The 14,682-nt window shown below is 37.8% G+C and overlaps 1 protein-coding gene across 9 annotated transcripts in view; it reads left to right on the forward strand.

Moving 5' to 3' along the window:
• ANKZF1 (ankyrin repeat and zinc finger peptidyl tRNA hydrolase 1) overlaps positions 1 to 14,682 on the forward strand; it is a 450,598-nt gene that overhangs the window by 73,908 nt on the left and 362,008 nt on the right. For all 9 annotated transcript variants that reach the window (XM_044078230.1, XM_044078233.1, XM_044078229.1 and 6 more), the window contains one exon: positions 14,045 to 14,147. In XM_044078230.1, coding sequence (XP_043934165.1) covers positions 14,045 to 14,147 — 103 coding nt within the window. The remainder of the gene's footprint in view (positions 1 to 14,044; positions 14,148 to 14,682) is intronic.

Below are 14,682 nucleotides of genomic sequence, written 5' to 3' on the forward strand. Positions count from 1 at the left end.
CTTAGGCACAAAGATCATAAATTGATCTCACTGTAACAATAGGAAAATCAAATATCAGGTACATTAGTAATGAAATTAACATAAGTGCTTGGCAGCATGTGGTGTTTAAGTGCAAAAAGCAACCTCAAAAAAGTTAATACCAGTTATTGAAAATGCATGTAGATGCTTCTGCATGGAACAGAACAAACAGTCAATTAAGGAGTTAAACCATGTAGCTGAGAAGTAAACATTTCCAAGGGAAACAATGTTTTCTTTAACACAGGAAATAATCATTTGTCAATGCTTAGTGTAGGCTTGCAATACAATAATAGTATTGCACTAGGGTGTAATGGAGTGATAAGGCAGTAAAAAGTACATTCAAGAAGACCGTGTCACACCTTGTGGACTACATCATTCATGTATTCATTCATTATCAGCTCCTTAATACAGAACAAATAGTCATGGGAGAAAAGGCAGAATGATTTTAAAACCAGTTAATCATGTATTGTAAGAGTGAAAATGAACTACATAATTTATATATTTGATAAAGGCATATGGATTTTAAAACCAATTAATTGCATGTAAGACTGAAGAGTGAATTACATAATTTATATATTTGATAAAGGCAGACTGATTTTAAAACCAGTTAATGGTATGCAAGACTGAACAGTGGGCTACATAATTTATTTATCTGATACCCACACTGAAGAGTAATAGGCAGTTTTACAGAGAAAAAAAAAGTCAATTACATTGCTTTCACAACCACTTTAGAAGTGATAATAACTAGTCATATGCTTGTCTGTTATTTCCCACTATCAAGTATAGTGTATTGGATTAGTCAAACATTATTTTAAAGCATAATTAGCTTATTTTGGTTGAAATCGTATTCTTGGGTTTTGTGTCGTATCACAAAGTCAGGCTAAGAAATCCGCAAGAGGCTTCTCTATTACTTGACCTAAAATGCTATCCCATGGTTATCAAGAAGTACTTTAAATGTCTTTATTGCGGATGCTTGTACATAAATTGGAGGCTTATTCCTTCTTTAATTATTGTTAGACTTAACCATGTTTTCCTCTTAGGTGATCTAAAACTGTCCATAACTTACTGTTTTTTCCTATAATATTCTTTCCATGATTTGCCATTGTAAGCCCACACTTTCTAAGGAAGAATTCATCCTTCATTGGTCTTTGTCAAGATCAGCTTACCTCTCAGTCATCTCATCTGTAACATAAGAAGAGCCTCAGCTGTCCATTATAGGGCATTCCTTTTAAGCCCACAGCTCTTTTGGTATATATATATATATATATATATATATATATATATATATATATATATATATATATATATATACATTTCATTTGGGACAAGTTTTTATTTGGGGGGGGGCTTCCACTCTCCCCAAGGGGGCTGTGCCCCACCCAGTCAAATCATTACATCATATAATCGACATATTTTTTCTTTTGGGCTTCCCCACACCCCCCCCAAGGGGGGGTGCCCCCACCCACCCCCTAAAAATATATTCTAACTCCCATATATATATATATATATATATATATATATATATATATATATATATATATATTTTTTTTTTGCACCTCCTTCAGTTTGTTCCTCATTTCCTAGGAACAGGATTACCATATTTTAAAAGAGGACTTACAACAGCATTGTAAAGGGAAAACAATATTCTTGGATTTCTTCTTACAGCAAATCTAAGTCTTAGTATTCTTAGTTATGATTTGCTTTTGGTCTTCTTATGTCCTGAATTTCAACTCCAAAATCATTCCACTGCTCAGCCTTTTAATATAGTTACCATCCAGGTAACATGACACTGGTACCCTAACCTTCCCTATTCTCATTGTTGTTGTTATTCAAATTTAAATTTAATTTATTCACAGTGAATCCAGCTATGTAACTTAAGTTTAACAGTGCACACGGATTGCTCTGTGACTGCCATTGTATGGATCCTGAGCTTCTGGAGTATATTTGGCCAGTATTGCCTTAAAAAAAAATTGACCTCTTTAAATGAAGTTGGGCAGGTATGATAGCACGTGTGCACTGGAGTCTAACACACATGCATACAAGCCTGAGGCCTGCCGACAATGTTGTTAGTCTTACAGTTAGCTCAGAGCATTAAGGCTGTTAACAGGTTATTTCTTGTGGGAATTTGATTCTCTCAGCCTTTGTTTTCTGACTCGGTGAATATGAACAAGTAATTTAAGCAGACAGTACTTTGGAGCAATGTGAAGTTTGGGCTAGGCTTCTTAATGGTCTCATAAACTGCAAGCCTACTAACTACCCTTGCATCTAATCAGTGCTGCCAGAGAACCTTCTGGATGATATTTAGAGTATAAAGGTTTCAAACAGAAACTAGTAGAAATGTTAAAAGCTTGCCTTTTGTGTTGAGAATAACACTGTTGCTACTGCAAATCTCAAGAAAATCTAGAAGTTGCCAAACCGAATATAAGGTACTTTTGGGAGTATTTGCTGATTGCAGGGTAACAGTAAAGACACGTATAAGCACAGAATCATTTGCTAAAAAACAGTAAGAGACTGTGTCCATTTTTCTTTCTCACTGTTTTCTCACTGTATGTGTTCCAAAATCTGTGCTTGTAGGTACAACATCAAGTAAAAGTTTATGCAGTTGTATTTTCGTGTCTCTAATGATGAAAAGTAGTACTTGGAGTTCTACCTGTTTTTGACAATATATACTACTATTTTTGACAATATATACTACAGAGGGGCAGCCGCGTTGTTGCCTCACAGCAAGAGGTTCTCAGTTTAGATTCTTCTGTACAGAGTTTGCATGTCCTCTAGGTGCTCCGGTTTCCTCCCACATTCAGAGGACATGCAGTAGGTGGATTGGACATTCTAAATTGGCTATAAGTGCAAGATTGTGAAACCTTGGCTCAAGATGATTGACACTGTTAAAGTGACACCCCCAACCTCATGTGCAAAATGGGATAAAGGGGTTGAGGATAGATGGATGGATGGATACTACATACTTATTTGGCATGCTGTTATTAATCTAGTTACTTATCCAAAACCTTTTCTGTCTCAACTTAAAAGTCTGATCAGAGTAGAATTATTTATGTCTATGTCCCTAATACTACCTTCCCCATGTAAAGTATTTTTTCTTATTACTTGTTACTGTTCCCACTCAAATTCCTGTTATTCAGACTAAACTGGTTGTAAGTTCTGTAGGTAATTGTTTAGGCATTAACACCTCTGAGTTGTGAAATATCTTCCCTTCTGCACACATTCTTACATTCCAGAACATTTTAGAAAAATAAAATTAAAAAGCATAAACCAAGCAAATGTAAATATCTTGTGAATGCTGTTAAAAAGATGCAACCACAATTCTATCAATAAAAAGTTTTATTTACAATATGTTCAGTTCTTTCATTTTAATACTGCAATATATTGTATTGCACACAAACCCACTATTATTTTTTTTCTAAAGTTTAAAAAAAAAAATTAATATCTTAGAAGTCATAATACAGCAAATTCCTTTCTTATTGCTTATTTATTGAGGTATTTACAGAACTGTGGAAAAAGTGCTTATACGTATAATTAATAAGATAAATAACACCATCTCTCTTAAGACATACTTTATACAGTGCAAATAACAGTGATTATTTATTCAGTGTAATCTAAGGTTTTGTCTGACGCCATGCCACACCTAATAAGTCGCTTGATTTTGGAATATTGCATATCTTCACAATTAATAACTCTTCATAATTCATCTATTCAGAATTAGATAATAGATAGATAATAGTGTATGTCTTGAACTAAATTCACATTCATATTTTTCTCCTTCCTCACTGTCATTCTCAAGTAGACTTATAATCATGTTAACAAATTTTTTCAAGCAATTTTCAGAATCTGAAAATAGGTTTTGTTATCATTATTCTCGTATTTGGTTATGATCAGTTTGCCAATCATAACCCGCATATTCAAGACATGGATGCCAAGAAACTCACCTCGAGAGTGAAGCCAAGAAATCTACCTATAAGAGGTTATGATCAGTGAAGTGATCATAATTACTAGTTAAAGGGGAAAAAATCGGCAAGTGTTTTCCTGCCTTTCGAAGCCATAAAAGACTTGGCAAGTTCTGTCAGAGAGGTATTGTAATGCAGTTTATGTTTACAACATCCATATTATTGCTTCATAATTTTTGGTCTGATCCTCATAAAATATGTGTTTTTCAGACAAATCATTGAGGACTGAAGTCACAATATAATGACATATTTGAGTTTCAGCATTTGCATTCTTCAGATTATGCAAGCAAATACACATTCTGTTATTGTAGCAACTCTCAAGCTTACAAGAAGTTGGGGACATGTTAAGGGTATGAATAGCAGACAGAAACAAATGTTTTGTTCCACTGCTGTCATTTGCTAGTCGGTACAGGCAGATTTTACTGCCTAGCGTTGGACCCGATGTGTCGCTCACAATTCTGGCACTTAACTAGTTGGTCTTTTTCCAAATATCAGAGTGTAATCAGCACGCTCCATGCACTACATATTAATTATTACTACTACTAATATTCAGTGCTGTTGTTTATTCCCTCATTGTTTGTCCTTTTTTATCATTCTTCTGACCTGTGTGAAGATATTTTATCTGTGTGTTGTTATTCAGTGTTGCCCTCAGTGCCTGATGTATTTTCGCTTTCAGATCTTCTAACTTATTTCATAATAAAATTGCTAAATTATTTTTCCATCCCATTTCCTGAACTTCTTTCCTGGTTATGTCCTACTTTGTTCTATTCTAAAGGGTTTTGTATTTATAACATAACATATGATCTTTTCTTTTCATCATGAGACTCTCAGCTGCTGTATTCCTATGGCTATAGCTCTTTCTGAAGAAGAAAATTTCTACTGTTGCATCGATCGTCTTAAAAAGATATATTTCTTTGCCTCTGTTTTCAGTGGTGCTGCCAGTCTGTTCCCATAAAGGTAATTTTACTGATGTTAATTGTAATGTTCAACATTAGGATCACTGCATAGCTTTAGGACACCTTTCATGCACCCAAACCATCAGTCATCTCGAGCTGAGCTGACTAAAAAGACAGGTGTGGGCACCAAGCTTTTCAGAGATTTCCTGCCACATAAGAGCACTCCTGTTGCACGCTTTCAAGGATCGATGGTCAGCTAACTCTTTCCATTGCTGGGCAGTTCCCTTTGAGGAAAAAAAAACATTCCACGTCTACTTTTATGACAAAATCTGAACTTTTTCTATGAAAATATTAATTTTAAGCAAGAAAATTTTGTTTTTATTGACTGCCATGTCACTTTTAGTAACTTTTAAACAAGATATTTACTTTTTACTTGTGGAAAAAAAGTTGTTTAAGATAAAAATACTTTTTTCTATAGTAAAATCTGTGTTATTTTACTTTTATGGGATGGAGAAAGTGTATAAAGTATATTTTACTGTGTTGTTTTTTGATGGGAAAAAGTTACTTTTTACTATTTACCTGTTGTAATGACTGCTGCTGCTGCCGCCAGGCGTCCCAGGAATCAGGCTTCCTTTACTGCTTCATTGTAGAACAACGTACCAGTTCCTCAGTACTTCCTTCTTCCAGTCACAAAAAGAAGAAAATTACTAAACAACCCTTGCCACCATGGTAGGCTAATAAACGGTCTCAGCCACAGGTGAGTGAGTCTTCTGTGCACATTTCTGTTTCCTCAGACCATTCATCTTTTTCCTTGGCTTCTTCTGCTATAGTCCTTAGAGCCACCATGGACCATGATTTAGACATGTCCTCTGGAGTTGGAGTGCCCTTGGTGGGAAAGGGAGAGGCACTCTTGGTTTTGACAGAAATATTTTTATTTAACTACTTGTATGTATACACATCTCAGATGAAGTCCTTTTTTTTCATACTTTTCTCTCTTTCAAAATTCAAAACATTTCACAGGTATACATTTTTTTTTATGGTTCAAGTTTGCATACTGACTCTAAACCTTTTTATAAACCTTCTATTGTTTCCGTAATATCTTTTCCCAGTCTTTATTCTGTTCTGTGGTGTGAATATTTTTTATAGATGAGCCTAGAGGATTGTTAACCTGCCTAAACTACCTTCTAAAAGGCAATTTCTTGCCCTGTAACTGAATGCATTAATATCTGTAGCCTCCAGTTGTATTTGCTGGTAATACTTTAGTGCCTGGCTCATTTTAATTAATAAGTGTTGTTCTGTTGAGCACCTTATACTTAGTATAGTAAGGTGATTCTACTGGGTTTTGATCAAACATATTTACTAAGATAGCGCATCACTACTGGCAACAAGAAGAGCAATTCTTAATGTAAAAGTCTAGTACTCAATAACCATGTATTCCTTTTACTTGAAAACTGTAAAATGTAAATCCGCGTAGCACAGAAATAACATTGCTACCTGGAAAAAAAACATTCTTAATGTTACCCCTGTAGCTGTGATAATCTACCCCTAAAATTAAAAAAGAAGCAACTCTAAGTTTCAGGAAAATCTAAAGGAACACCTTATTGCTGAATATAACAGCAGATTTTTCATAGATTGTGTGTAACCCTGGTACAAATTGACACACTACATGTATGTTAACCTACATGATAGCCTGCATATTGTAATGACTGTGTACTCAGTAGAGCAGTCAGCCTTTGGAACACTATTTATTGATGTACTCAGTATATGACAATTATATTTTGATATGAACCGACGTTTTGTGTTTGTAGGCTTCTTAGCCTTTGTACTTTGAAAAGTCAAATGTGCTTATTAAATGTACAGACTAATTGTAACATTTTAAGCTTGTAATTACTGACTTTTGTTTTCTGTCTATATTGTTTTCTTGAGCCCATGTCATACCTGAAAAGGGCCTTTGGGCAAGCCCACCTACCCAGTTAACAATTAAAAATAAATACTATAAAACCTCCCATTACCCTATATCTGGCTTAACTCATGACTATAAGCTTTTCATATCCTTTTTGTCTGCCTTGGATCATCCCTGGGATTTTTGGTCATGACCAGTGTTAATTTATTAAGGAGATGCAAACATTTAGTAATATCCTTAAATTATTTTTCTAATACTGGAAGCTTCTAGGTCAGCCTTCCCCTTAGGGATACCAGGTTTAGATGAAGAAAGGCATTCAACAAATGTTTTGGGGATAACTTTTGCAAGAGTTGCAAGCCTTTGGCTTCATTCAGAAGTTTGATAGTATGTTACAAAAATATATGAAGGTGCTCTAACTAGAACAGGGATGCAGCATGATTTATTTCTAGGTTACTGCTGGTGAGGGATACCAAAAGGCTGGGTTGCCCTATGATACTTTTATTTGCTTTCTACTTGGTGCATCTTGCACAGTATATTATTCTTTCTCTACTAGTGGCTTATAGATGGGGGGAATGGAATATAAATTGGCATTATTTGCAGATTTCTTGATATATTCGGCTAACTAAGAGGAGGATTTGAGTATCTATTTCAATACCTTGCTAGTTTTGACCATTGTTTAAGGCTCTGTATTACTATAGCCTAGACTAGGGCACTTGAGATTACATTTCTGTTTAAATATGTTTTGGCCTCTTTGATCAGGATGACCATCAGCATAGATCGGTGCTTCTACTTCCCCCCATTTCCCATTTGGCCAAGTGACTTGCTCCCTAGGACTGATGCCACCATCGTGGCTCAGACCTGGAAAACATTCAAACCATCTTTGGGGGTAAAAGGAGATATTAAGGCATCCCAACAATCCAGCATTTACTCCTGACTGCGAGGATTTTTTTTATGTTCCCTAAACAACCTCAAGGGGAGGGGTGTGCACTGACATATACATGCACCCATGAGCATTTTCATCTTTGGCACATTACTAACTGCCTTCCATTCTTTCTGCGGGTGCACATGGCTATACACTAATGCTGCTAATCAGACTTCGCTAGAGAACAGCATTGTTTCACAAAATCTGTGACCTTCCCATGTGATATACTGGCTGTCCACTGGCTGTTTAGGCCTACTTATCCCAGACTGCCCTTCAGCTTCTCGGGTCCCTATTCAATCCCAGACTTGGGCTGGTACCCCTGGTAAATTTTCAGCCTTTCCACTGATTGAGAGAAGCCTTTCTATACCTTTGGGTAGACCTGTGTTCATTTTTGGGTGTAGATCAGGTTGAGATCACTCATTAGACCCATTATAGAATACAATGCCCCATTTGGTATGTACCTCACAAGACATCTGCAACAACTAGAAAGGCCGCAGAAATACTTCACAAAAAGAATCACAGACCTAAAGCAGATCCCTTATGCTGACCGTCTAAAGAAACTCCAGCTATACTCTGTCGCATATCGCCTACTCAGAGGCGATCTCTGCCTAACATACAAGGCCAAGTCAAACCCAGAGTTGTTGGACATGCTACACTTAAAGAAATCCCAATCCCTCCGAGCCACATACTCCAGAGATTTTAACCTTGTCATCACGATGAATAGAACATGCTGGAGGGATAGGTTCCTGACCCAGACACTCCCCATGCTCTGGAATAGGCTGCCCATACATGTCGGGCAGAGCGCCTCAATGCCCCTCTTCAAGAGGAACCTTGACGATTGAATGGGAGATGGGAAATTCACTCCGGGGATCACAGCAGTAGCCTTGCTAGACAGGGGTCCAGGAAAGTAAATATTTATGGGAAGCAATAGCCAGGGAATCATTATGGCTAGGCTTGTATAGGCCCTAGGGCCGATAGCCAAGTACCTACCTATGAACCTATGAGATGTCTCTGACTTTAGAAGGAACATACTTCTGGATTACAAAGTGATTAAGAATTATTTCAGAAAATGGTAGTTTCTTGTTAGAGTTTCAACATAATGTCATTGATTTGCTGATGTTTATTCTTGTTCAAGTGCTGAATACTTTCCAGACATAGCCATTGGAGCTTCCATTTGACTGGAATGGTACTGCCTGGAGGATTACTGTCCTCATTTACTTTCCCTAGGGATACTGTGGAAAAGTACAACTCATAACCATACCAATGTGAAAGAGACACATTTATCAGTATATGTTGACATCTAAGGCAGAAATTGTGCCTCATTGTAGAGTAGATTGGACAGTAAGAAATGAGTCTGTGTGGTCTTCCTGAAGCAGTCTAATGACAAGATTCAAAACATAATTCAAATAAAATTATATACATCTGGGGGAAAATTAAAAGTACAGTCCAGTTAGTGTACAAAAATTGAATCAATATGATTACCACCCTTTATAGCCATCATCAATACAAGTGGACACCATTAAAAAGTTAAAAAGCTGAAATGTATGCAAATATGGCAAATACAACAAACATCCCACTTTAACAGCTAGACTTCAAAAATTAAGCATACTGTTGTCTGTTGTGAAACATAAATAAAATGTGCGTTTAGTAAAATTAAATGTGCAACAGGCAAACAACTGCTAATGCACAGCTTAATAGAACAGTACAACACCACAATAAATAAACTTTCATCACTAGAAAACATATCAAACCATATACCAGTGCTAAGATAGTAAGGCTCACCTCATTTAGGGGAAAAAGTATATCACAAAATGCACCCAGTTAGCTACAAATACACATTAATATAGCACAATTCAAATTCTACTAAAAATATAAAACAAGCAAATAAAAACAAAAACAGTCAACATAAAGTCCTATGCAATTTTTTCATTTCCCTCAAAAACAAGGAATAAATAATGCAAAAAAGGAGTAGATAATAATGCACTAAAAAGTAAAAAAAAAAATCAGTGCTGTAGAATAAAAATAAACATCGATCCTCTAATGCAGTTATTAAACTACTTAATTTTTAAAACATTATGAGGAAGTTTTCTATCAGACTTCACATAGCAGAGTTATGTGGGAACATATTTAGATAGTATTTTAATGACTAATCAGCAAATCTCTGTCTTTTTATGGTTCCTAATATGGAAGTTTGATAAGATCATCTGTTGAATATGCTGTTCCAGCATGGTTCCTCACTAAGAGTTTTATTAATAAAAGTGAAAGAGTTAAAAGAAAATGAGAAAACAGTGGGGTTTTTTTCAGTCTTTTGACCTCCACATGAAATACGGTTAAAAAAGTCAGACCTGCTTTGTCTTTCTTATCAAAGAGTGAGGGGAGACGTGGTTACATTTTGGTCTGATATATGTGATTTTAATTTTAGATGTGCTTATTAGAATTGAACTTGGGATCTGTGCAAAACAATTGGGATGATGAACTAGACTAAGGAAGGGTAGTCTTTGTCAGGAATGCTTTGTCTTTATATGCTTTATTATTATTGGGGAAGGAGTGCATTGAATTTGGTATGTCTGATTTTTTGAACTTACATTTCCTTACCAGGGTCTGCATGCATGCATATATTACAGTTAGAGTAAAAGACATGGAGCAGTATGCTACATGCTGTATGCTCTGTATTTATTTTTCCACTCCTGCAAGTACTGACCATTTGGCTGATTGCTTTGGTACTGTCTTTGTGACAGGTGATTGTGGACTGTCCATCATGTAGCCATCAGGGAATTTTTACTGTTTGTCTTTACCTTCATCTTTTTGAAGCAATACGAGGTTTAGCATTGGATGCAGCATCGCAATGTCACTTCCTTACCCTAATGACTTGACACCTTCAGGCAGCCCAGCCCTCCTAGTAGGCACATGGCTTCCATTAGATCTCCAGTCTGCACAAGGATTCATTAACAGGAGACCCCAGAAACGCACCTCAACCATGTTCTCAGGGACAGGTGAACAGACACTCTCTTTTCATTCTTCTCTTTCCCTTGTTTACTTCTGCTGTATCCTGGACACTAAGGGAACCAGAGTCGCATTCAGGTCATCATTCCCATGTGCCACGGAGGCCATGTGTTTTACATTTTTCTTATTTCATAGTAGCTGCAAAATTTTAAAATGCATATTACAGTGTAGTAAAGTTAATAAAAAAATGCAATGCATCAGTACACACTAACAAAAAATACAACCTGTAAACGTGTGTGCATGCGTGCTGAAAACAGCATAAAAATTGTATAGTAGCAATAAAGGGTAGCTGGTTTTGGGAAGGCCACATTCTACCCATTATCTGGAGACTCTAGTTAGGTCATGAGGGTATAGCCTAAAAACACCTTTCACCATGGGTAAAATTTGACTTACCACACCCAACTATAGTTTGTCTCCCGACTATCACAATTCAATAATAGATAATTGTTGCAGGATGTATGGAGTATGTTTGTAGCTTTGGTAAAATGACATAGATCTATCCCTTGAGGATTTGATTAATATTAACTGTGGGTAGCACATGAGAGAATGCAGGGCCACTGTTGAGAAATCCTCTGCAGTTACTAAAGAGATTGGAACTCCAGACAAAGAAAGAGGACTGGTGTTGAAAATCCCCTGGATGAAATGAAATCCGGAGAAAGAAAAGTGAAGAGGAAGAGCTAGAATCTGAATGATATTGCATGTTCCACCATAGAAACTGTAGAGATGCATGCATTTAATAAATGGCCATCACAAATGTATAATTACCCGTTTGTCTACTAAAGCTAATGTTGTTCCTATACTTTATCCTCCATTGTGAGTGTATACCTGATATGGTTTCAACACAGGAAATTATTGCTGGAGTCTGTTCTAGCTGCCTGCTGGTAATGATGCAGAGAGAGAGAGAGTGAGTGTGTGTGTGTGTGTGTGTGTGTGTGTGTGTGTGTGTGTGTGTGTGTGTGTGTGTGTGTTTTTCAGTGGTTGTGCAACACTGCAGATAACTTATTTAAGAAATGGGGATATTGGGTAAAGGGACTGCAGGGGGCCTTCTTATAGGTTCATAGGTTGGTACTAGGCTATTGGCCCTAGGGCCTATACAAGCCTAGCCATAACAATTCCCTGGCTATTTCTTCCCACAATATTTACTTCCCTGGACCCCTGTCTAGCAGGATGACTGACGTGATCCCCAGGGTGAATTTCCTATCTCCCATCCAATCGTCAAGGTTCCTTTTGAAGAGGGCCAAAGAGGCGCTCTGCTTGACATGTATGGGCAGTCTATTCCAGAGTCTGGGGAGTCTCTGGGTCAGGAACCTATCCCTCCAGCATGTTTTGTTCATTGTGATGACTGAGGCATTGGGATTTCTTTAAGTGTAGCATGTCCAACAGCTCTGGGTTTGACATGGCCTTGTATGTTAAGCAGAGATCGCCTCTGAGTAGAAGATATGCGACAAAGTATAGCTGGAGTTTTTTTAGACGGTCAGCATAGGGCATCTGCTTTAGGTCTCTGATTCTTTTAGTGAGTTATTTGTGCAGCCTTTCTAGTTGTTGCAGATGTCTTGAGAGGTACATTCTAAATGGGGCGTTGTATTCTACAATGGGTCTAATGAGGGATGAGTACAGTGGGACAATGACCTCCTTTTTTCTGGATGAAAAGCCCTTAGTGATGAGGTGTGCCACATAGAAGGATTTCCTAACTGTTGTGGTGATGTGGTTATCGAAGGTGAGACCACTGTCCACCTGTGTCCCTAACTCTCTTATCACACTTTCGGTGTTTAGTGTACTGCCACCTATGTGGTAATTCACGGGTACATGTTTTTTCCCAAAGGGGATAACTATACATTTCTTGGCACTGAGCTTGAGCCCATGGCTCTTGCACCAAGCATCTGTTTCTGTAAGGCCCTTTTGTAGAATATCCACATCATTTGGGGATTCAGTAATGGCTCTCAGTTTGCAGTCATCTGTGAACTTTGTTAGCCAGAGTCCCTTAGTGTTGGCCTGTACTTCAGAGAAGTAGGTGCCAAACAAGAGCAGTCCCAGGACTGAACCCTGAGGTACTCTACTTGTCACTTGTCTGGAGCTGAATTTGGAGTCGGCTACTTTTACGGTGTGGGTTCTGTCAGTAAGCCAGCTGGCAACCCATCGAGTGATGTAGGGATTAATGCCCAGCTTAGTAAGTTTATCTATGATTCCAGAGTGGGGGATGGTGTCGAAGACCTGGGCAAGGTCCAGATAGGCTGTGTGGACTGCCTTACCCTCGTCCACAGCTCTGGAAACTGATTCGAAGAAGTCCAATCAGATTCAGGAGACAAGATCAGCCTGGGTGGGGTCCAGTATTTGATGGTTGCCAATGTGCTTGTTTATAAGTTCCATGATAATACATTCCATGGCCTTACAGATCAGGCTCGTCAGACTGATGGGGCAGTAGTTCCCTGGATCCAAGGTGGATCCCGCCTTGTGGAGTGGGATAACTGTAGCTGTGCACCACTCAGTGGGCTCAAAGCCTGAGGTGAGGCTATGATTAAACATGACACTTAGGTGAGGTGCCAGTTCATTTTGTAGTTCATGTACCACAGCCCAGGATGTCATCTGGTCTCATGGATGCTGTATTCTTAGCTTTGGAGAGTGCGTTTTTTACCTGTGTGGCTGTTATTACCGGAAATTGGCAGTCTTTCTGTATTAAGATGGGCCCTTTAGGGAGTGAGGGGGGGGTGAAGTTGGCACTGAATCGATCTGCCAGGATATTGGCAATATCCTTGGGATCAGTATATTTAATCCCATTCTGTTGTATCTCAGAGCAGATGTGAGCATTGCCATTTAGATTCTTGACATAACTATATAATGCCGTGTGGTTGTCTTTGGAATCTTTGGCAATTTTATTTTCAAAACTAGCTTTGGAGTATTTTATAAGGGATCTCAGCTTCTTATCAAGTCTGATAAGGGAGTTTTTTGCATCCTGTAATTTTCGTCTTTTCTGCAACAGTTTCTTCCTTTTGTTGTAAATTTTGTTTATGGCAGGGGACCATCAGATTGGCTTCCTTTTTTTGGAGGAGAGTGTCTTGGTTCTATTTGGGATGGCATGATTCATGCATGAGTGGATATGCTCGTACGGTGCCTTAGTGTAGGATTCAGCAGACGAACTTTCAGTTTTTTCCTCTGCAAAGTATGTATTTTTGTAAAATTTTGATAGTGTAATTTGGACTGGTTTGTTTCATATGGTTAAAACTTCAGATAATTGAAAATCAGGGAAACTAAGGGAAATGTTCCTGTGTTCATTAGATGATACTTTTTGTACTGATTTGCACTGATAACTGCATTTTCCTTTTTTAAAACCTATCTATATTTTTAGGTAGAGCATTACAAACTTGATTGGCATCGATTTAATTTAAAACGGAGAGTCACAGGATGTCAACCAGTGTCAGCTGACGAATTTGAAAGGAAATCTAGTACAGGTAGGTAAATAAGCTACTTGACCTATGGGTCATTTTTATCATTGTGTGGCCCTTAAGTAACAACTAGGGCCATGGGGTCTGCACTTATAGCTTCCTGTTTGATTTAGTTGTACTTGTTACCTCTTAGTAGTTATAGCAGACCTGTAGTATGCAGGAGCAGGTTTTACATTGCTGATTATGGTAGAAGTATCCTAATTTATGAAGCAGAACCAGACAAACTTGCCAAACTGACTGTGAACCAGCATCAATATTTTACCATGGTAGGGCAAAGTTTGTCATTCTGGGGCTTCAGTTAAACAGTTGCAGCAACTGGATATGCTTGCTGAAGTTGTAATGTGTAACTTTCAGGTGACTGTGGCACAATCCCTCTGTATGTCACAGGCTTTAGCTAAAGCCAGTTTTGAAATGGGAAGGGTCTTTATATATTAGACTGTGGTCAATGATGGTGATGTCTTGCCTGTGTCTGATATCTTGCTACAGATAAATGTATATTTCATTGGTGCCAACTGCAATGCTGTTAAAAGAACTACAGCAT

The sequence above is a fragment of the Protopterus annectens genome, chromosome 7.part0 (assembly GCF_019279795.1).
Source record: "Protopterus annectens isolate FY-2018-M chromosome 7.part0, PAN1.0, whole genome shotgun sequence".
Taxonomy (NCBI): Eukaryota; Metazoa; Chordata; order Ceratodontiformes; family Protopteridae; genus Protopterus; species Protopterus annectens.